General features: G+C 42.2%; 1 protein-coding gene across 1 annotated transcript; it reads right to left on the reverse strand.

The window, feature by feature from the left end:
- Window positions 1–766: 766 nt before the first annotated feature.
- SHE (Src homology 2 domain containing E) lies at window positions 767–22,019 on the reverse strand. Its single transcript, XM_079148232.1, has 6 exons — window positions 20,946–22,019; window positions 18,336–18,462; window positions 9,916–10,221; window positions 7,193–7,349; window positions 6,677–6,796; window positions 767–5,303 (listed from the first exon to the last, which is right to left on the reverse strand). Exons 1-6 carry the CDS (start codon window positions 21,570–21,572, stop codon window positions 5,117–5,119), a joined length of 1,524 nt encoding a protein of 507 aa, XP_079004358.1. The 5' UTR covers window positions 21,573–22,019; the 3' UTR covers window positions 767–5,116.
- Window positions 22,020–24,857: the final 2,838 nt, after the last annotated feature.

Raw genomic sequence — 24,857 nt, forward strand, 5'->3', positions numbered from 1 at the left:
AACTGCCACTGTTATATTGTTATTGTCTCCTGCCCCCCACATCCCCCAATACTGGGAATAAAACTCAGTGTCTTGCACATAACTCCTCAGAGGCAACCATGCTACATCCCAGCGGTTACATGGTATTTGGGAAGGAAGTCACAATGGAAGGTCTCTCAGGGTGACGTGGTTGGTGGGGGCGGTGTCAGGTCTGCTGGTTGTATTCCATTCTGGTTTGTATGTACAGTTCATTAGCAGCAGTGACTGCAAATAAAGCTCTGCGGTTAGTACAGGAAGTACTTTTTATGAAGGGAGATGATTTACAAAACTAACTGAATTCAGCACAACCACTCCAGTTTTTTTTTTTTTTTTTTACATAATGTTTATTAAAGTTCCATTTCAGAGTAAACCATCTTCAGGAGGGCACATAGTCTACAGTGGTTACTGCAATACATACAGAAATTTCATAAAATATTTCTGATACAATATAAATCATCAAGGTACTATAGATAGGCACCTGTATTACATACAACCTTCAAATATTTTGAAGATTAAAAACAATGTGTCAGTTAAAATGTTAGATCCCTCTGATAAAGTGACCATATGGCTGAAATGTGATGCCTGTCTCAATGATCTGCCAGTTTATTTATTAAAATATACTTAAGATTCTAAACTACCTGACCTAGTTAGAGTCCAAGGATCTTGTGATGATAGTTATATTAAGTTTCAAACCACATTTTCCACAGGAAATATTATATTTCAAGGGGTCAACTGGTACATCATTATCTTTCTTTTATGGACTGTATCAGAAATCCTTTAGAAAATTCCATCCTTAAATGCATTTCTTTTCCCAACTGCAGTTTGATCTCTTTCCATTAGATGGCAGTAACATACCATCTTTCATTACAAAAGGCCAGACTTGGAGGCTGTTAAAGGCCTGCTGCAGGCCAAGTTTCTCTAAGTCAGTTACTGGGGAGCAAAAATTGGAAATGAGAAGAAAGAGTGATTCTAAAGAGAACATAGGGCCACACCAGTGCTGGTTATGGAAAATAAGAAAAAGACAACTAATGAGTGAAAGATCACTGAGAAAGTTATCAATGAATTCCTGCTAATATCAAAAGTATGCACAGGAGAAATGAAATCTAGACATCACTGGATTTCTTCTTCCTGGAATGATGGAAATCCAAGGCATTAACCTTGATTTTTTTGTAAAATAGCATTTTAATAGAGTAGAAAGGCTAACCTTCATTTTAAAAGCAACTGAAGAATGTTTCATAGTTGTTCTTCTGAATTAAATATTAAGGTGTACCCAATAGCAAGAAACAATAACAGAGTAATAACACCATTAAATAATCCAGTTACCAAATTAGGACTATTTCCCATCTGTCTCAAAAACATCTGGATTTCTCTATACTTTATCTGCCCACCTCCCCATCTAGCAGAGATCAATAAGTGAACACAAATTCAATGAAGTACAGATTTTAAACAGCAAGGAATAAAGGCTCTTTCTATATGTGCTTCTTATGAAAGCACCATGAATAACTTAAAATACTTTTGTTCCCATTAGAGAATAGATATGTCAATACTTGCCTTTTTGTATACATACTACACTTTCTCCATTATTTTATTCTTATGTTAAATGAACATAAGAAATCCATCTTGATAGAAAAAGCTATGGAATTGAAGAAAATAGATATGTTATTTTGCCCTCACCCTCCCCAAGCAGGAGTGTTGCTACGGTGCCCAGGGTGGGTTTGAACTCCTGGGCTCAAGCAATGCTCCTGCCTCAGCTTCCCAAGTGGGTGAGACTACAGGTGCTCACCGCTGCACCTAGCTGCCCTCTGTTCTTACAGATCTGAAACTAACCAACTGCATTACTCAATACTCTGGAGTAGAGCAATTTTGGGGGAAAGAAGTGTGATAAAGAAGGAAGAACTGACACAGCTCTACAAATGCTAATCAAGGCACCTAAGAATTCACCAAAAGACATTCTTTTCTCTAGTAAATATTCTGAAAGAATTAACTCAAAAGAATGAGGACTACAGAAAAATACTTGTATGGAGATAAGTGACAAAATGTCCAAGTGTTCATAGTTCTGAGAACATGTCACAGAGCTTCAGATCAGCTGGCCCAGGAGGCTTAACAAGGAAGCCATTAGGGTCCTCCTGCTGGGTCTAATTGTTTTTAGAACATATGGTACTTTATGCCACCACCCAGCTGTGAATTCCCTGGCTTTTGTCAGCTTGTGTCACAACCTAAGACAAAAACAGTAGCTTAACACCCCCTTCACCAGTCTTCCGCTAATTTACTATATTTCAGCATATTTTAACTTCCCGTACAATTGCAAGGTAATTGGACTATATATAAACTCCCGACCTCCTTCACTTTTAATTATATAAAGAAAATAGCATCACTGTCACAGCAAAAACATATAGAGGAAGCACAATCCTAGGTATATGATAGAAGCTCAATAAATACTTAATGTATCAGGACTACTTTCAAAATGTTATTTCATTATACATTCATCATTGTTGCTGGGTATGGGCCAAAATCACTTAATGCACAAAGAAAAAATTTTATAAAGCTTTTAGCATTTATTAAAGTTAAGATAATTGCTATATTTCCTTTGTAGAATAAGTTTAGCAAAAAGAATAAGGTTTTATCACTAGCATGTAGAACTAAAAATAAGCTTAACACAATGAATAATGTGCATATAGAAAATAATAAATATTTGTTGAGTGGAATTTGAACTATGGATGCTGGAAATAAAAAAAAAAACTGTACTAAAGATATAGTACATGAACAAATACAAAATAAGTCTAAAATACTTAAAAAAGTCTATCAATGCTGGGCGTGGTGGCACATGCCTGTAATCCCAGTGACTCAGGGTACTGAGGCAGGAGGATCACAAGTTCAAGGCTAGCCTTAGCAACTGAGTGAGGCCCTAAGCAACTCAGTGAGACCCTGTCTCAAAATAAAAAATAAAATAAAAAGGGCTGGGGATGTGGTTCAGTGGTAAATGCTCTTGGGTCTGATCCCCAGTACCCATCACCCCAAAAATCTATCAATACTTAGACAACAAAACATTATTGAAAATTATACAACCTTTATAACCCTTTGACTTAGATTATAACTTAAAAAGCAAAAAAAAAAGGTACTAATTTCTAAATTAGAGGATAACTAATAACTGGAAAGATATGCTTTCCTAAAAATTAATCAACATTTTTTTTATGTGTATTTAATAGAAGATACAAAAGTTAACTTTTCATTGATGACAGTCAGCACATTTGTATCTGGACCAGTTCTGAGAACCAAATTACGAACCCCAGAGCACAGAAACATCTGTTCAGTTCTAATTACAGAGTCACCCACCAGAGAATTCTTCTCACAGTATGCCATTCCTATGGGTTTTTCACAGTAAACAAATGGCAATTTAAATTCATAAAGATAACAATGCTATGACTATTAATTTAATGTATTAAGGAATAATAGGGACAATCTCAAAGTTTTGTTTTTTTTTTTTGTTTTTGTTGTTGTTTTTTGGTATAGTGCTAGGAATTGAACCCAGGGCTTTATGCGTGCTGCATGAATACTCTACCACTGAGCTACATTCCCAATTTTCTCTATTTTTTAATTCTTTTCAAAAATATTTTTTAGTTGTAGATGGACACAATGCCTTTATTTTATTTTTATATTTTTATGTGGTGCTGAGGATCGAACCCAGTGCCTCACACATGCTAGGCAGGCCCATTACCACTGAGCCACAATCCCAGCCCCTTTATTTTTATTTTGAGACAGGATCTCACTAAGTTGCTGAGGCTGTCCTCTAACTTGTGATCCTTTTGACTCAACTTCCCTTGTAGCTGGGATTAGAAGTGTGTACCACCACACCTGGCTTGAGTCTTAAAATTCTTTTTTTGTACTAAAGATTGAACCCAGAGTGCTTTACCACTGAGCCACATCCCCAGTCCTTTTCATTTTTTATTTTGAGACAGGGTCTCACTAAGTCATTTAGGGCCTTGCTAATTTGCAGAAGCTGGCCCTGAACTTGGGATCCTCCAGCCTCAGCCTCCACAGTCACCAGGATTTCAGGCAAGTACCACAGCACTTGGCTTTAAAATACTTTTATACAGATGAACAAGCTTGCTTTGTACAGAAAGAGAATTTTTGCAGACTCTAGTGACCCAGTTCATACAATCAGATCTCAGAATTGTTTTTGAAAAAATTTACTAAAAATACAAAGCAAATCTAATTTTAGAGACAAACTTAAAGATGATTCCATGGCAACTAAAATGTACAAAGACAAAACAAATGATATCTGAAGTTTTATATAATTATCCAATTGGAAAATAGCTGTTGAGCTTTGTAAATTTTTAAAAATCAGACAGGAAATCTTCGTGACATATTTTATCTATAATCCAGAATTATAATAATGATGTCAGTGCTTCATTATGCTAGTGAGTTCTAAATCTGGGGCATCTTTCTTCCAAATTATGCTTATATTATTGACTGCTGAAAAAATTATTTAAAAGACGGTCCACAGAGAATGAGAAAATACAAACTTTTCTTAGAAAGGCTGACAAACAAAATAATCAGTTTGCCAGATCCTATAGTTGTGATTTGCATGAACACAAAAGCTGAATTAGGACACTGGAGGGAGGGAGAAAGACAATTGCTTGCCCATTGTTCATATTTCCCACTGTTCATCCAAGTTCCCTGATAAAGGGTGCGACACTAAATGCTCTTCCAGTCCATATGATCCCAGGTAAAAATCCAAGTGGTGTGCTGTTGGTTTGCTTAGAGATCTGGTATCCCAGGGAACAACTAGCACATTGCTGGAGAACTTCTATGCCCCTAAACTCTAGACTTACCTTTCCTAAGGGTCACAACCCAATTAAAATCCCCTACTTCAGAGGAGGAAGCAACAGGTAAATTATGATTCCTTATTTTGCAGCTACTAAGCAAGGAGAAAAAGGGTGACCAGGAGTCACAAGGCATGGAATGGATTCAAGATCACAGACTTTCTGACTTTAAGAGGCGAGTCCCACTCTGCACTGGGTGTACAGAGCAGTCCAGCCTTGTCCACTGAGATGCTGGTTAGGTGCTGACGGCCTCTTGGGCTCTTGTTAGCCAAAACTTAGTGAAGCTTGCTGTGTACAGGGTAGAGCAAGGTCATGTGCTCTGCTCCCTTGAAAGGTAGCTTTTCATTGGAATAATAGTGCACCACTTCAGGGATGCTGTCAAACACAGCGCTTGTTTGATTCAGTGTGTATTTGTTGTCTTTGGTCTGAGCCACTATGATGTGGACACATCCTTGACTCGTCCTGGAGCAAAACAAGAATCAAGGGGAGACATGAACGAGTGAGCACAGAACCCTCCCCATGGAAAACAATCCCCTGAGGGTTCACATAGGTTAACAGGTCCTCTTCCACTCCTGGAATTGTTCTACACAAATAGAAATGCATTAGACACTCTGGCGGAGCTCTGGGGAAGTTTTGCAGCCTAAATGCATGTCATCCTTAAGTTGTTTTTCCTTTATTACACATGAGTCATCAGACACTGGACCAAAAAAAAAAAAAAAAAAAAAAAAAAAAAGCCAAGTTTCTTCTAGCCCCCAACTTGCAAAACTAGAGCTTAAGCACAAGCCCGATGGTTGCTAAAGCAAAGTTGAAGCTCACCCTCCTCGCTGCTGCTAAAAGAACATATGTCGGGCTTCTTCATTCTTTCTTCCCAAAAAGAACACATTAATAATAATAATAACAAGGATGAAAACTATTTCCTTCCTTGCCACTGATGTGGAAAGACCATTCCTGGTTGTGTATAACAACAGTTGGCAATGAAGGCTCAAAGATTTAATCCATGAGCACCAATTTCAGGAACCCAGTAGAGCTATTCCTGGTATTGTATATCTGGTGGCCTATCCCATTTTCTGAGCCATATTGCCCACATGCCCCTCCCCCCTCTTTTCCCCTCCAGTCTGATTGTTTCAGCTGCAGGGGCTCAGCTTCCTCAGGAAGGAAATGCTGTTAGGGCTCTTGACAATGATCCTCTAATATAGAGCCGCTGAACTCAGGGTGCAATGAGAATTTCCATGATACATTGCAGCAGGCCTACCCGGCAAAAGTGAATTTTCTGTGCACAATTAGACAGAGGGAGTAATAAGCAAGTCAGCATTTCCTTCTTCACCAGAACAGACTGGTATCAAAATTGCAGCTGGCATTTTGACAATTAAGGGATCCAATTTATGAAAGTCCCTAATTGTTGGGAATAAAAGAGAAATTATTTCTCTCCTGAGAAAGGCCCTACCCAGATCAGGCAATGAAAGGTAAAAATTGACTAAAATGTACAAAGATCATGAAATAGGATCCTCATTATCCTAATAGATACTGGGGACCTTACCCAATGCCAATTCTGCATTCAGATCAGTGTTTCAGTTGTTTAAGTAAATGCATCTTATTTTCTCTAGATACATTCCTGTGAACCACCTTCAAATTATATATATAATTATATATTATATATAAAACATACATATATTTATTGATATTTATATGTATACATATACATATATACACATATATATTATATACATATAATTATAAATTATATTTCTTGGATTGGTGAACTACTCATGGTAGGAAGGACTGTCAGGTATACACTTCCCTTGAGACAAGGAAGCCCTTGAGGCCGAAATACTTACTTCAGTGCAATGGAGTACCTGCTGTTCCCTGACTCACTATTTCGAACCAGGTAACCAGCTTCTTTGCAGGGCTGTAGTCGACTCTCAGCCTCAGCCCGGGTTATGGCACCATGATACCAGCTGAAAAAAGGGAGGTGGAGGATGGAAGGTGCTATGAGCATCAGAATGCAAATCCAGACTGGAACTCTTTCAGAATAGACAAGATGCAGATTTGAGTGATCCTGGCTCACAAAACCTACCAATCACATAAGAGTGAGTCAACAGGGCTAGTGTCATTCAAAAAGTTTTCCCTGTGTACAGGAGAATGAATTTAGACAATGTTCTTGGGATACAATGCACTATCCATTCTGCACAAGTGCACTGAGCTCAGAAGATGGGTTTTCATGAATAAGACCCACTCATACAGTATTCATGGACAAAAGTAATCATATAAGACGGGCCAGGGTGCCCACCCCACACTAGGCTGTCAGTAACCTTGGAGACTTGTTTATCTCAGGGTCAGTGAAGGAGACTCACGGCTGCTTCTCCAGGGGCAGGCCTGGGTCCACCTTCTCCCCCTCGCCATGGTCAGACAAGGCTGGCTTCAAGATCTTCTGGGTCCAGCTTTTTTGCCGGTGGTGCTGCCTCACTGCCTCCTCCTTGACGGAAGGTCGCTCAGATCCTTCAAACTGGACTGGAAGGAAGACTCCATTTAACATCAGAGACAGCAGAGGTGGTCCACGTAAACTTCAAAGGAAAAAACCTCCCTGCCTGCCTTAGCTCGGGAAAGAAGCATTTTCTTCTTTAACACAAACTCTAATATGCTGCAAAAATAACCTGGATAGCTAAGCCCCTGCTGTCTTTGATATCTGATTACATTGCTAGCATCCCACATACAGCCACTTTTCTTTAAGATACTCATCAGCATACAATAATTTTGGAATACAGAGGAAACTACTTTAATATATTTCAGCATGGACTTTTAAAGAACTGTAAGTTTCAGTATTTTCAGGGGGAAAAAAAAAAAAAAAAAAAAAAAAGACTAACCAGGCATGGTGGCACAGGCCTCTAATCCTAGTGGTTCCAGAGGCTAAGATAGAAGATCAAAAATTCAAGGCCAACCTCAGCAATTTAGCAAGGCCCTAAGCAACTTAGCAAGACCCTGTCTCAAAACAAAAAGGGTTGGGGATGAGGCTCAATGATAGAGTACTCCCTGGGTTCAATCCCTAGTAACACACACACACACACACACACACACACACACACACACGGCTAAATATGGTTTACAAACACATTGCTTGCAAGAGTGTGTAGCATTCTCTGAAAACAAATGAAAAAGCTAGGAACAGTGGTGCACGCCTGTAATCCCAGTGACTCAGGACTGCAAGTTCCAGGACAGCTTCAGCAACTTAGTGAAACCCTAAGCAACTTAGTGAGACCCTGTCTCAAAATGAAAAAATAAAAAAAAATATATATATAAGGGGCTGAGGATGTGGTTCAGTGGTTAAGTACATTGGGTTCAATCCTCAGTACCAATAAAAGTTTTTATAATAAAATAGAAACAAAAATCACCCTAGAATCAGAGTCCACCAAACAATATGTTGACGATGCTATGACATGTAGACTGCACAGACAGAGACCAAATGGCAGCGCCGAGTTCAGGACTGAGAAAGCAGCAGGTACCCAATACAGATTTGTTGAAAACAAGATTAAAATCACACCAAAACTGACTCAAATGTTTGCTATCAAATATGTTCTCTGTTCACCCTTTACGTTGGCTTTTACTTTTTTTCTTTTGGCAGTACAGGGAATTGAACTCAGATTTTCACACATGCTAGGCAAACACTCTACCACTGTGCTACAGCCCCAGCTCCTTTTTACAATTTTATTTTGAGACAGGGTCTTACTAAATTGCCCAGACTGGCTTCAAACTTTTGCTCCTCCTTGTCTCAGCCTCCTTAGTAGCTGGGATTACAGGGGTGCACCCGTGTGCTCCACTATAACTAAGGATTTAACAGGCTTGAAGAGTAGCACCATGGAAGAGAAAAAATTGCTCCCAGTTTGACAGTTTCAGTGGTGAGAAATAAATGTACTGTGGTCATATACGTTTTTCCGACACTCATTTAAGGCATTTCCAAAGCAGCTACACACTACAAAAAGAAAATAAAGGTACTTGACAGGAAAAAAAATGCAACATTAAGGGCACAACTTCAGTCCTGGGCTTTCCACTAGAGTCAGATTCTTACATCCCTATCTCAAATTCCTTGGGAAAAAAACTTGCAGTAAGGAACATAAAGAAAATAGAGCTAGGCATGGTGGCACAGTAATCCCAGCAACTCTGGAGGCTGAGGCAGGAGGACCAAGCCCAGAGGCCAGTTCGGGGCAACTTAGCCAGATCCTGTTTTGAAAAATAAGATCTGGGGATGTAGCTCAGCAGTTAAATGCCCGTGGAGGTTCAATCTCCAGGAAAGAAAAGAAAGAAAAGAAGACAAGAAAAGAAAAGAAAAAAGAAAAAAGAAAAGAAAAAGACAAGTGTTGGTACAGCATTCAAAATCCTTTCTTTTAGCTATTTTGAATGCTACTGTGTGCTGGATCATCAGAAGGTAATCCTCTTATTCATGACTTTGTCCCCCTGACCAATCTCCCTCTCTCCCCTCACCCATCCCCTCCCCAGATTCTTATAATCGCCGTTCTACTCTGGACTTAAGAGGTGCTTTTATTATTATTATTATTATTAGTAGTAGTAGTAGTAGTAGTAGTACTAGTAAGTAGTAGTAGTAGTAGTAGTACTAGTAAGTAGTAGTAGTAGTAGTAGTAGTAGTAGTAGTGTAATAGTAGTAGTAGTAGTAGTAGTAGTATTTTGGTATCGGGGATTGAACCAGGGGAGCTTTTACCACTGAGCCACATCCCAGCCCTTTTTATTTTTTGAGACTGGATTGCTTAGGGCTTCGCTAAATTGCTAAGGCTGGCTTTGGACGTGCGCTCCTCCTGCCTCAGCCTCCGAGCGCTGGGATTGCAGGTGTGTTTTAGGTTGCACGTGTAAGCGAACTCAGGCGGGGATAACTGATCCAAGCGATGGATATGTTAATTATCCTGATCTGATCATCTACCGCAATGCATACATGTATTGAAACATCAATAAGTTTACTCAGTAAGTTTGTACGGTGATGAGTTATCAATTTTAAAACAGAAAACACGTTTTAAGAAGAAAATGACTCGGCGGGAGGGTGAAGCGCGCGGGCGCCGCACACTGCCCTCACCTGACAGGGCACGCACGATCTGCTCCCGCTTCCACTCCCAGGGCTGCTCGTACTCGGCCGCCGGCCTCTCGTCGTCCTCTGGCAGCCGGCTGTCCGCTGGCCGCGCCTTCCCCTCTGCGCGCGGGCCGCCCTCTGCGGGCTCGTAGGGGGTGTCGTAAAGCTGTGGCGGCTTCCCCAGGAGGTCCTTGGAACTACGTCTCTTCGCCAGCGTGTCTGACTTCGTGCCATTCTCTCCGGGCTCGCTGGGGCTGTCAAGCAGCTGGAGAGCCTTCACCAGGGGGTCTTTGGAGCCTCGGCGTCTGATTTCTGAAAAAACACGTGTCACAACAATACCTTGAAAGAAAAGGTGCCACTAGGGGTGGGGTGGGGACGAGGGGGGCAGTGATTATCCCAATTACCTCTGTTGTTTCTGGCTGAGGTTGGCGATAACTCCAAGATTGTTCCTGAAGGTGCTGATTACCTCCTAGCTGTGCTACAACTGTAAAAGAGGGTGTCCAGAACTTCCTCTTTTCCTTGCCTTAGCCAGATAATGGGATCAACTCATATGAGGAGGAATTACATCTGAGGACAGGCAACTTCAACGGTGCCCCGGTACCCCGGAAGTGGGTAAGAAGTGGCCTTGGGGAAACCTGTTTGACTTCCTGGTCCTGTCTGTTCTGAGTAATAGTCACCTTCAGTTTTTACAGCTTGTTAGGAACCCCAGCGGTGCTGGGGATAGAACCCAGGGCCTCCGCATGCTAGGCAAGTGCTCTCTACCACTGAGCTACAACCCAGCTCCAGATCAAAGTATTTTAACAAAAATGGGCTGACATTTATGATATTCAAAGTATTGCTACAAACACACCCAGAGAAGTTATTTATGTGCACTAGTCAGAGTTCTTCCAGTCAGTTTTAATATAGTAGGGGAAGCCAGACATATTTACATAAAATATGCATCAGGCTAATAATTGCAGGATGAACCCAAGTAAAAGAGGTGTTATGGGGAAAAACAATAATTACTCAATAGCTAACATTTATCAATAGCTCCCCATGTGTTAAGCACTATTCTAGGAGTGTTGTAATTTTCACAACCACTCTGAGATGGATGCTATTATTTCTCCATTATTAGAAAAGAGAAAACTGAAGCACAAAGAGGTTAAGGAAATTATGCAAACCAATAAGCAGGAAGTTGGGCTTTATAAGGCATACTCTCAGCTACTGCATTTGGAATGACTCCAAGTGGAAGAGAAATGGAAGATGAGTTAACTTTGATATAAAAGGTCTTTTCCAGTGGAGGAAGCTGCAAGAGTGAAAATATGGAGGTGGGAACCATAAAGGGCTTGTTTCCATATAGGGCAGTTGAGAGAAAAGTTTAAAGGACACAAGACTGGAGAGGTTGTAGGAGAAGCTATAAAACTAGGTGAGCCAGGTGCTGAAGTGAAGATGTTTTAAAAACAAAGATAAAAAGTTTAGATTTTTCTGTATGTGATGCAGAACTATTTTCAGTCTCTTAACAGGAAATAATAATTATATGTGTTTCACTGGAAGATAACCACTGAATACAGGATGAAGTAAGTCTGAAGGTATGGACTGAATAGAGGCATAGACATGGTTGGAAAAACCCTGCTGTAAACCAACCAATTACCAATTACAGTGGGATGGAACCAGCTATATTTGGGGATTGACCAACCTGGGGTACTGCAGCTTTGTGGGGTGAAGCTGGAGATGACTAGAGTGTGGACTACCAGAACTGCCAATATAAACCAACAGAAGCATCAGGCTGTGGCTCTTGCAAATGCCCATCAGGAAGCCTTCAACCCATCCTCTATCTGGTCACAATCAAGGAAGACCTTTCTACACACAAAATACCTCATCTTCTCACTGAACACCTCATTCGATTTCAACTATATTCAAAGGGCAAATGGCTCAGTATGGCAAGGGAGGCATTCTATGACCAGACACCTCCCTCCAATCTCATCTCTCACCCAACCTGCTCCTGTCGTCCAACTCCTTGCTCTAACCAAATGGAACTTCTGAAATGGCCTGCACACTGCACTGTCTTTTGTCTGGTGACCTTCTTGTCCTCTGAAATCTAACTCAGCACTTCCACCACTCTGGAGAAGTCTTTCCTGCCCACCTTCTCTCATGTCCCACAGAGTTGATCAGGTGCCATGCTGTGCCAATCCTTTGGGTCTATGCTTCCAGTTTGGTGGACTGGGCAGAGACCACCACAGCTTGTTTATGTTGGTAGGACATGCAATTGTGCCAAATAACAAGTGGATGGATGGAGGGGAGCTCTAGCGCTTCTCCAGGGAGGTGACCATATGGAGGCAGGTGACTGTGTGGACCTCCAGGCAGGTAACTATGTGAATCTGCAGGTACATGTCAAGGAGTTACAATGGATTGATGTTAATACTGTGAGAATTAAAGGAATCAAGGGAGAAAACGAAGAAAGATTGCCAAGGAAAGAGGGTCAGAGGCAGAGCTTGGGAGTCCTTCAGGTAAGGGTGTTCGGGAGAGGAGGAGTTAGCCAGGAAGGCTGAGAATGTTTGGTGGGATAAGCAGGAAGAAAGTGAGAAGAACATAGTGCTATGGGAATGAAGGATGTTAGGACTTTCCCCCTGTAACTGAAAAATAGTCGTGGTGATGCTCTCTAGAGAAGAATCATTGACTCACTAGGACTTCTGTAACAAAGAAAAGACAACAGACAGGGGAAAGTTAATAAAATCAGGGCACTAAATTCGAAAGGGCAAACTTTATTTCTAGGGAGAGGTTACAGTTCTGTTGGATCTGGCCCTCACTGTCAGAAGCTGCCTCCAATTCTGTGCAATTCCAGCTTACTGAAATCACCTGGGTGAGCTATAGCACGTCCTGCTGCCTGGTCCCACCTCCAGTGGTCCAATTTCATTGGTCTGAGGTAAATCCTAGAAGTCAGACTGTAAGAATTCCCCTGGTGATGTTAACTAAGCCTGAGGACCACTTCCACACTTTGGGGTCCTCATCAGCCCCAACTCACTTCCTCCTTCTCTCTGGCGTTAATCTCTCCAGGCCAGCCCCATATCCAGGAGAAGGGCATTCTCTCCCTAAAACTGCCACATCAGAACATGATGCTGTGATTGTGATCAGGCAGGACTGGACCCTACCCACTGCCCCTAGGCCAGGTCAGGGGTTTGGGCTATCTAAGGCCAGAGCTTTCAATCCCACAGCCTTTTTTTTTTTTTTTTTCTTTGTTGCCCATTCTAGATGGAGATATGGAACAAGAAACAAAACATACTCTGTACTTGGTTCAATTAAGATAAGGCTGGCATTTTTAAAAAAGAACTTTTATAAAGAACTAAGAAAAAGGAAGCAGAAAACACAAAGGAATTCAAAGGATGAATTTAGAATTTTTAGGTTTCTAATCAGAACTTGTTTACCCTCAGTTTAGACTGTCTGGCATAGTCTAGGGAAAGTCTTCCACAAGGTCCTGGCTTCAATTCTGCCCCAGCTGAACTAAAAGGAGAAGCAGTTGATTTCAGTCTCAAGATAGGAGTCTAGCTCACATGGAAATTTCAATAAATTTGCATTCAAATGAGGCACGGTGATTAGAATCTTGGGTTCTTATTTCACATGTTTGAATTTTTCCTTTTGCAACGAGGTCCTTGCATTTCTTCTATTTCAGATAGTCTGCACAGTTAGAGGTCTGGGAGAGACACTGGAAAGCATGTAGCTAAGCATGTCCCTTTCTTTTGCATGGTCTTGGGATTGGGCAAATCTGCAAAGTATCATCACCTTTTGAAACAATGTTTAAGTAGGAAAATGATTTGGACACAGCATCCTTCCCTCTTCAAGAGGAGTAACCTTCCAGTCTATTCCAACACCTGGCGGCCCTCAACCTGAGGCGCCATAGAAACAGAAACAATCGTGGGGCTGCAAGCCGACCCTTCCTGCAGGGAGAATAGCCCCTGACGTGCAGAGCTGGCTCCGAGAGGAAACAAGCCTGAGAAGGAGGAAATGGCAAGAGGAAGCTACACCCTGGCTGCCGATAGAGGCCATTTACTGTGGCAGACAACAGAGTGCAGTGGACGGGCAGCAGATAAACACTCATTTGCAGCAGGCAGAAAATGAGGGCTGCCCCACACCAATTAAAATGGCAGCTGGTTGGTGTAGAACCTAACGGGCTGGAAATTTTCCCTTCTCAACTCCCAGTTCTCACTACACATAATTATGCCATTCATGTTTAAAAACATGGCAGAAGACATTTAAGATGAAATTAATTATAGTTAGCAATTAATATTATTCTGTGTTGTCCAGAATTTTCTTTGAAAATGGGATTCAATTGTTCCTATAGTGTCTAAACAATGGCCATATTTGTTGGGTATGCCAGGTACAAGATGGTACAAGATCCTAAGGAAGCCTCAGAATGCACTGATTTAAGTGTTGTTCCATCTTCACAGGTGAATAAACTAAGGCTATGGTTGTGTAGTAGTTAGTGGGGAGCCATTTATTACAGACTCTAGAGCTCATGCTTTCTTTGCCTTTCTCTTTTTAAAGCTGTACTGGGGGCTAAACCCAGAGGCACTCCACCACTGAACTACAGTCCCACTTCATTATTTTTCATTTTGAGACAGTCTCACTAAGTTGCTGAGGCTGGCCTCTAACATGTGTCCCTCCTGCCTCAGGTTCCAGAGTTGCTGGGAGTACAGGTGTGAGCCATCATACCTGCCTGGAGCCCATGCTTTCTCTACCATACCTTACTTTATGTTCAAAAGATTTTAAGTAAAATGTTAATTACAATTTAAAATAACATGTTTTCCCTTAATCCCTTTCATTTTTTCCAAAACATTAAACATAAAGCCTCATAGGGTTCTTGTTTCCTTTTGGAATCGGAAACAGATATTATGCAACCTTTTTCTTTTCTTTCTTTCTTTTCTATTTTTTTGTACCAGGGATTGAACTGAGGGATGCTTAACCACTAAGCCACATTCCCGGCCCCTTTTAATTTTTTCACACAGGGTCTCGCTAAGTTGCTTAGGCCTCTTACTAAATTGCTGAGGCTAGCTTTAAACTTGCCATCTTCCTGCCTCAGCCTCCTGAACTGCTGAGATTACAGTTGTGCACCACAATGCCCAGTCTATGCAACTTTTTTACTCACGTATTTTATCAGTGTTCAATCTTTTGATATGAAATTACTTTACTACTTTCTTATCAAATAAATCAAATATCTAGGGAAAAAGCCAGTATAATTCAGAAACCCTGACATTCTATAAGGAAATTAGAGATAAATCAAAAAGTCTGGGCTGGGAGCGTAGCTCAGTGATAGGATGCTTGCTTAGAATGAGCGGGGACCTAGGTTTGATACTCAGCACTACAAAAAAAAAAATAATAAATAAATAAACAAATAAAGTGACCATGTGTATTTACTTTCTATGATAGTTTTTAAAATGCAGACCCCAACATTGAGTTCTCCTTTGGATTTGTCTATTTAAACAAACCAACAAAACCATTTGGAGGGAAAAATAAAAATTTAAAAATAATCCTTGACCTGTGCTCAGGAGCCAAAACCAAAGGTTGCTGAATGACTTTGTATCTCTCCTCTTGGCTGTGGAATTTGGACAAATTATTTCATTTTTTTGAACCTAGGTTTCTTCAACCAGGTAGAAGAAACCAATCTTACAGGGTTGTTGTAGGATTTAGTGAGGTAATTTGCTAAGTCTGGCAGCCAGTAAGCCCTGGACTTGTGGCTGTATGATACCATGTCTGAAAAGAATTCTCATGCTAACTAATGGCTACCCTAGGGAACTTCTACAGGCCCATCCAATGCTCAGGCAACTAAAAATCATAATGCTAAATTATGTAGAATGTTTCTGTGAAGTACTGAGCTAAAATATTCCTGCTAATTTAGCAGAAAAACATCACAGCTTTATGCTAATATTGCCTTGTATTCATAGTCATATTTTTTATGAACAATCCTTTGAATAAATCTCAGTGATAATTTATTCATAAATTCTCTTTCTTTCAATGCCAGGGATTGAACCCAGGGCCTCATATATGCTAAGATATTCCAAAATTTTATCAGTAGAAAGTAATGCCTGGGACCGGGAATGTAGGTCAGTGGTAGAACACTTGCCTAACATTCTCAGCACTGCAAAAAACAAAAAGAAATATGGGAAATTTCTAAATTTGGACTTGACAACTAAGCATAGAAGGAAGAACTGAATAAAAAAAGTAAAAGGTTGAAAAAAACAGCAGCAAATCTTTTACTTCAAGTTTCCAATAAACTCACTTCTATTACTCTGTCCAACTGTGTAACCTGTGAGTAACCTAAGAGGTAGATTCTCCACATTGATCGAGATGTGTGTTATTTATTTTAATGAATAATGAAAAACCTTTAAGATGCACTAATATGTTTTTTCAAGAACAAAATGCTATATGCTTCTATTACTAGTTTAAAAAGTTAATAATTTAGATTTTTAATAAATTTGAGTTTATTTACCAAAGGAATATATTAATTTTGTATTCTTACATGAATTTATTCACATAAATTGTTTAAGACAGAGCCTGGACCCTAACACTCAAATATTAAATGCTAGCTATTACTATATTATTTCATGTTGGACAATTTTGACTCTTTAAAATTTTATTTATTTATTTATTTTTTAAATTTTGAGACAGGGTCCTTCAAAGTTGCCTTATAGACTGGCCTCTAACTTGTGATCCTTCTGCCTCAGCCTCCCAAGTCACTGGGATTACAAGCATGCGCTGCGCAATTTTGACTTTGAATGACTAATGTACTTAGTCTGAGGGGAGAGGTGCCCTACTTATGGGTCAAGTTTACAGTGCTTTTGCATGAATCATTTCAAGTGTGCCTTGAGAGCCTGGTGGTATTGGGGGACAGACCACTCAATTTGGAGTGGGAAATCTGGGTTCTATTTCCTGTTCTGCCTCTTAAAAAGTCTTGTGAGCATAGAAAAGTCTGAATACCTCAGATCTTGTTTTTTCATCCTGTACCAAGAGGGACAGTATTGCAGTCCCCTAGTTTATAGATCTCTCTGTGGGGATTATTTAACACAAGTCAACAAACAAAAAAACTATATTCAGTTTTTGGAAACACAGCATTTTCTCTATTATCAGCATGACTCCCCAAATAAACAGCTGATACAGTACAGATAAACGACCAATTCTAGTTAAAGAGAAAGACAAGACTGAAAACCAAAGGACAAAGAAAGGTGAATCAAAGTTAAGCATTAACTTTTTTTTTCCTTTTAGAAAATTCTTTTCCTCAATTATGTGTAAAAGCAAATCCTTTCCCTATTCCTTTCAAGCCTCTGATATTTTTTAAAATTCGGACTAAGTTCATTTTCACTTCCTTTCATTCACAGATTTCATTAAGGGTCACAGTCCAGTGACCTGCAGGGTCACAGCCTGGCCAGAGTACACCCCCCCAAATGGGATGCCTTATCTTTGTAAGCAGAGAAGCAGGAAACAGAGCTGAGCTTTCCTGTTGCAGCTCCTTTTCATTCTGAGGGCTGTCTTGGCCCTTCCAGGGCGCTGCCACTGCCCTTCTGCTCACCTCTTTGAAACTAGTTTAGGGAGCCTGAGCTTGACAGCTTTTCAGTCTTTAACATGTGACAATTACTCCTTTCCCAGGCATGAAACCCAGAACGCTAGAACAAGGCTCCCTTGAGTCAGCACTCTGAAACTACATTTTCCATTACAGATATTTAAGGCAAATTAGATGAATAAATAATTTACTCTAAAATTTCCAAATAAATCAAATAACTAGTTTACATCATTTTGGATAAGTATCATTTACACCAACTTAAGAGAACTATGTATAAAAGGGAAGATTTTGACACCAAAAATGACAGATTGCTTAGCTCACAATTGGAATAGTTTGCAGTTGAAAAATTACAAGATTAGTCTAGTTTGATTTTAGATGGTTTACCTTGAAGGGCTGGTTCATGACAGTGATTGCTAACTATTCCTTAATAATTTAATTTTGTGCTCCAATGCTGTAGAAAAGAATCTAAAATATAGAGGATCATGTCATGTTTGTAACTTTACACAACTTAAAGCACCTTAAGTATTATTTGTCTCCTGTTACTGACTTATAACTCCCATTATGGATGTCAAAGCTTTGACTTGTGGCCAAGAAATATATATAACTAATCCTAAAACTGAAGATCACATTCTGAGCAGATGTGCAAACTCCCAAGTGCCATCATGCATAGAATTAGAAAAACTTAAAAGGAAAAAAATCCTCCCAATTCTAAAACTCTGAAGGATATTAAGCCATATAGGAAGTTAGATATTTCAATAGTTTAGTTTGGGGTCTAATTTCTGTTTCTTCAGGTCAGCAGGATCTGGTTTAATTGCTTTCTCCCTTATCCCCAGATGGACTCTGGTTACCATTTTACAACCCTTCAAGTGAGTGTGAGGTTTCTGCCCCTATCACAAACCTGTTATCATTTGCTGGGCATCGTAGGGCTCCATGTAACCATCGTTCTCACCCACTCTCTCTGCATCCCTTTGACCCTTTGTCCGTTTGGCATCATAAGGGTCAGCATAGTCTTCTAAAATGATGACCTACCAAATAACAAGAGGATAGTTATTAAAGATTATCATATACCAAAATGTCAATGGCATCAAAATGGCTATGAAATCTCCTGCAGATCGGAAGAGAATCAAAATATCTCATCGGTTCCAGGCAGCTTTCACTCTTGATCATGTGTCTCAGTTGGTCAAACAACTTATTTTTAGTATTGGTAATTCAATTTATTTGCAATCATTCATATAAATTCTTTCACTTATCCCCAAAGTTTTTCTTACTTTCCTTTCTCTTCCCAAGCAATAAAGCATTTGTCAGTTTGAGGGTGGCAAGGGTGGGCAGTGGGAAGTACAGGGTACCTATGGCTTTAGCATTTAAAAAGGTGAAATGCAGCTAAGTATAGTGGTGCACATCTGTAATCCCAGTGACTTGAGAGGCTGAGGAAGGAGGATCATAAATTCAAGGCCAGACTCAGCAATTTAGCAAGTCCCTAAGCAACTTAGCAAGACCCTGTCTCAAAATAAAAAAGGCTGGTGATATAGCTCAGTGGTAAAGCATCCCTGGATTCATCCCCACAACCAAAAAAAAAAAAAAAAAAAAAAAAGGAAAAGTTTAACCCCATGTTGTGGGTCTTTTAAGCTCCACTCAGCTGAGTAACAGTCACAGTGAGTCAGTCACTTCCCAGCACTAAGCATGGCTAAGCATGGTGAGGGAGTCAAAATGAACCCACTTCCTCAATGAATTTTAGAACAGCTCTAAAGAGACAGACTTCATGAAGGAGAAATAATACTGAACAGTATTATAGGACTTCAAGGTTCAGTAATTCATAGGCAGCTTGATTCTCTGAGATCAGATAGTTTTGGTGGTATTTGTGTCTAAGAATATTTATCTTTCCAAAGTGGAAGGTACATGGAGAGGTGTGTGTGCAATAATTCTATTCTGCAGTGACTGGGTGACAACACCAAAGACCAGGAATCCTTGAAGAAGCTCTGGGCTCACTCCACAATCTCTAATACAAAATAGTCTCCAAAAAGTTCATGGAGAAGTGCCACTGGAGCTGGAAGTAAGATAAATGAGGAAGAGGTGAAGAGGAGGGAACTGGATGAAACTGGAAGAGCGTTTTCCACCCAGGAGGAGATGGCCTAAGAAGCCTCAGACACCCAGAAGTGATGGCTATGAAAACCAGACAGCCTGTGGAGGACTGTGATTACCTCTCACTTCCATCTTTTCTCCATGACCAGCCACCATGTGCACTATAGCTGCAAGGCACAGAGAGGAACAGAGGGCAGGGTACTAGGTCCCAGGTCAGGTAGACCACCAAGTAATCTAAGGGCTGGGTCCATGTCCATCTTTCTGTGCTCTCTACTCAGTGCCTGGCACAGCATAGGCATGCTGTAAATATTTTGGGAAAGAACTGAATGGAGGAATGAATGCAGGTGCCCAATACATGCCACATGGTCTATGCTACAGGTTCTTGTCCAGGTAGCAGCATATTTGAAGGCTCACACACAAAAAATAAGTTTCCTATGACAGGAAGCAATTGCCTGAATTTGGGTCTTAAGATCTCAGTTTGAGTTCTCCCCTCTCCCTCTTTCATGTGGAAGTGAAACTACCAAACCAACCCAATCAACTCATTCCTGTAAGGATGGAGAGCCTCCTCCCACGTTCACATTCCTTTTCTTACTTTCCCACATTGGACAGCACCCAGAAAACCTCCAGTGAATCAGAAGCAGGAAGTACCTTCTTCTTTCCTGCTCAGTAATTTTCTTAAGGACATTTCTTGTCATAGTCCCAGTTCCCTTAAGCTTTAGTACCCTGTGTCCCTTATCCTATATGCCTGCTGAACAGCAAACGTCCATGGAATGAATGGAAGGACTGTCATCTTGGAGGGCTGCTGGAAATTTGAGAAACCTTTTACACCTTTTAGGTGTAACTGCAGGGGATGATGAAATCTCAAAGCCAGCAGTGAAGTGAGTGGCCCACCCATTTCCTGAAGCTTCCAAATCCACACTTAACACAGTTCAGAGGTTGTCATTCTTTATGCTCTAGGATAGGCATACACAAGTCTAGCTTTGCAGATCTCCTGGATGTCAAAATTAAAATAAACCACATCTATAAAGGGGCCAAACTTAACACCCCATTCAATTACTCTTTAAACTAACAAAATTAAATGCAGGGATGTGGCTCAGTGGTTGAGTGCTCCTGAGTTCAATCCCCGCCCCCAACCAAAAAAAATCAAAAAACAAAAACCAACCAAACAAAAATACAAAAAACCAAACCAAAACAAAAAACTAAATACATTTATTAGTACATTTCTGCAAAGTTCTCCACCCCTAGGATGAAGATTTTTCAAGATAAAATATGATTTCAAAGGATTGCTTGGTAGTCACAGTATAATAGTGGGGGGAAGGACCTTCCGCGATCCAGCTTCACTGTCTCTTAGGTATAAGGCCTAGTGTTTAACAGGTTCTCTATGGTCCCCTTGTACTGAGAAATGGTCCAAGGGAGGATGAATTCTTACCGTGTCTTGCTGCTTCATAATCTTGCCCTTGTCCAGCTCGGGGCCCAGGGAGGAAGGTGAAGAGGATGCAGAAGAACTGCTACTGCTGCTGCTGCTGCTGCTGCTGCTGCTGCTGCTACTGCTGCTGCTACTGGGGTAGTTGCTCTTTCCATTCTTTTCCTGAGTGTCCACTTTGATGAGCCTGTTGATGTAAGTGCTGCAGCCCGAGCTCTTGGCTGCGCCCCGGTGGGGCTCCTCCTCTGTGGCCCGGGAGTTCTTGCGGCCTTTGCCCGCCGCGGCCTGAATCAGACCCTGAAGGCTGTCCCGGGACAGTCGGCTATCCCTGGGGGGGCCGCCGCCGCCGGCTCTGCCACCCCCCAGCTCAGCCGCAGAGTTTTTGCGACCCTTGCCGGGAACCGTCCCGGCACCGCTGGCCTCAGAGTTCTTGCGCAGTTTGCCGCTGCCCCCGCCCCCGGGCTTGGCGCGTTCGGACACTGTCTTCAGGTTCAGGGGGAACTCCTTGAACCACTTGGCCGCCATGAGGGGGGCCCGGCCAGCGCGGCCAAGGAGCGTCGTGGTCGCGGAGCAGGCGAGCGAGGAGGCCCAGCCCAGACACCGAGAGGCGCCAGGGGTCGGGGGCCACTGCATTCCCCGAGACTGGGGCGCTGGAGGCCGCAGCGAGGCCCCGTGACGGCTGCCCCGCGCGCCCCTGGCCGGCCGTCGCCCACTCCTGACAGGGTGGGGCGCCTACCGCCCTGGGCTGGGGGCCCGGGGCGCCGAGCGGGCGGGCGCAGGCGGCCACTCCGGACACGGACGGCGACAGTCACAACGCACTGCGGGGCCCCGCCCGGCCTCGTCTTCAACGCCTGTACACCTCCGGGTACCGTGGCTCTCAGGAGGCGGCGGGCGCCGGGGGCTTCCCCCTGCTTTTTCCTCCCGAAGTGGGAGAGGCTGAACCCACGGAAGCCCCCGGCAACCCTGCCCACACTTCCAGGGACAAGAAGGGACGCAGCAGAGGCAGCGGGAGTGTCCCCGGCGCCGCGACGGACGGTGGACGGACGGCGGGCCGCCCACCCATCTGAGCCCCTCCCCTCAGCGGCTGGCGCCTCCCAGCCCGCCACCTCCCACCCAGAGCTGGGAGCCACTGGAGAGCGCCTGGGGATGGCGGGTCGGGGGTGCTGGTTCAATGGCACACGGCTGCACGTGCGGCCCAGCCGCGCCCCCGCGAGCATAGGGGCCCTCGCGGCTGCACTGACGGCCCCCAGCTACACCAAGCCAACCTCCGCCAGGCGCTGCCTTCAAAATGCGCCAGGAGTGCGCCACGTGCGCTTCGCAGGTCGGGAGAGGAGACCTCGGTTCCTCAGGGGCCAGAAGCCCCTCTCCGCTTCACTTTTCTGCGTTCTTTCTAGGAACATTACATGGTTTTGGTGGTGGTGGCAGGGTTGCTTACTATGATTTGGGCGCAGGGACAGCGGAAGTTCCGAGACTTCCATTAGTCTCGGGAGGAGGGGAGCAGCGCATCCCAGCTGTGAGAGCGACCAGGTCTTCCCGCCCTGCCCACGCCACGAACACTGAGGATTGGCTGCTGGTGAGCCGCGCCACCCCTCCCCTTGCTCCGCGGGGTTCCAAGGAGAAGGCCAGGTTCCAAGTGGATGCACCAGGCTGGGAAGCAAAGGTTTGGCTTGCTGGTTCCAGGCCCCAGGCTGCCCCGTGATGAGTGGTGGATCAGGGTACTGGGAGGCAGTCGAAGGAATTGCACCCCTATTTCCACCACCAGGTGGAATGGCGCACTGTTACCTTCGGGGTTTTGGGCTCACGTTGGGGTGGGAGCGAGTCTGAATCTGTGCAGATGGGGACCACTTTGTGTACAACTGTGGGGCTTTTTACGTTAAAAGACGCCTTTGCCACCCGGCTTCGAAGCAGTTTAAAATCTTTTTAATTTTTTAAAAAAGGTTAAACTAGCCGGGCGCTGTGGCGCACTCCTGTAATCCCAGTAGCTGGGGAGGCTGAGGCAGGAGGATCGCAAGTTCAAAGACAGTCTCAGCAATTTGGCGAGTCCCCAAGCAACTCAGTGAGACCCTTTATCGAAATAAAATATAAAAAAGGGCTAGGGATGTGACTCAGTGGTTAAGTGCTCCTGGGTTCAATTCCTGGTACAAAAAAAGTTTAAACTTAAGTGATAAAACAAAAATCTATTCTTTTGAAAAACTAAATATGTTACCTCAGGGGCTCATGTGCAGCCAGGGAAACGGAATGGTCCAGGCCACCTTCTGGTGGTATTTGGGTGGTGTCTGGTGATGTGGGAAGGGGAAAGAAATGCCTGCTCATGTTGAAATTGCATCTTGACATTTTTTAAAAAAGCTTTATTGAGATATGATTTACACATCATAATATTCAGCAGTTTCAAGTGTATACTTAAAAATTTAAAATATATGTAGTATGTTTACAACTATCAACAAATCTAACTTTAGAACTCTTCCACCACCCCCAGAAGAAGCCTTGCATCCATTGGCAATCACTCCTCATTCTCCTTTCCCTCTTCCCAACCCTGAGCAGCTACTCATGTACTTTCTGTCTCTGTGGATTTGTCCATTCTGGAAGCTTCACTTAATTGTGACCATGAAATAGATGGCCTTTTGTGTTTGGCTTTACCTTCCTGGAATCCTTTAAAAAAATTTTTTTTTTATTCATCCACAGGGTAGTATGTATCAGCACTTCATTCCTTTTATATTGCCCAGTAACATTCCATTGTATAGCTATATCACATTTTATTTATCTATTCATCAGTTAATAGACATTTGAGTTGCTTCCACTTTTTGGCTATTATAAACAATGCTGGTATGAACAAATCTTTATGTGGATATATGTTTGAATTTCCCCTGTGTAGTTACCCAGGAGTGCAATTGCTGGGTCACATGGTAACTCACTGTTTTAACTTCTTGAGAAACTGCCAAACTTTTCTAAAGTGGTTGTAACATTTTACATTTGCACCAGCAATACCATGTTCCTATGTCTTCATATCCCGAACACTTGTTTTAGGCTGTTTTTTTTGTCTTGTTTTTGGCTTAAAGCCATCCTAGTGGGTATGAAGTGGTCACATTATGGTTTTGATTTGCATTTCCCTAGAGGTTAAAGATGTAGAGCAACTTTTCACGTGCATATTGGCCATTTGTATGGTTTTAGAGCTATGTGTCAGATCCTTTTTAATTGGTTTTTCTTCTTTGTTATTGAGCTGTTATTGAACGTGTAAGATGTTCTTACTTCTCTTTAAAAACACAAGTAAGATATTTCTCCAGATCAAGCTATAGAGTGGAAGGAAGCTCAGGACTTTGTTGTCACATGATTTGGAGTAAAACCAAAACAAGGGGTGGGGTTGTGGCTCAGTGGTAGCATGCTTGCCTAGAATGTGTGAGGCACTGGATTCGATCCTCAGCACCCCATAGAAAAATAAATAAAATAAAGTTATTGTGTCCATCTACAACTAAAAACAATGTTCAAGACAAAACAGGCTTCTTCTCCATTTGTGAACATAGATACTAAGTGATCTTGGAGAAATTATCAGGTGTTTGTCTTTGAACCTGTAGAACTTCATATGTAAAATGGGGAAATGCCTACTCCTTGGAGTTTCCATGAGGATTAAATCAACATGTGTATTAGCTTCTTTGCATAGCAGGCCAGTAAAAGCATTTTTGACAGATTACTGTTGGGCCTTTGTTTGGGAGGTCTTTGTGCCCGCCCTGTTCAGGAAGCCCATAGACTTTTCCAGGGATTGCCAGGAAATCAGGACTAACACCTTACAGCCCACATTTTGCCATAAACCTCCTGGGTTTTATTCATTCATATCTAAGTCTTTTAATTATCTTAACCACTTTTGGTTTTATTTAGATTTGCAGCTAAAACCATTTTCTCCCACAGCTGGGAACAATTTAGAGA

The sequence above is a fragment of the Sciurus vulgaris genome (assembly GCF_902686455.1).
Source record: "Sciurus vulgaris genome assembly, chromosome: 1".
In the NCBI taxonomy this organism is placed as follows: Eukaryota; Metazoa; Chordata; class Mammalia; order Rodentia; family Sciuridae; genus Sciurus; species Sciurus vulgaris.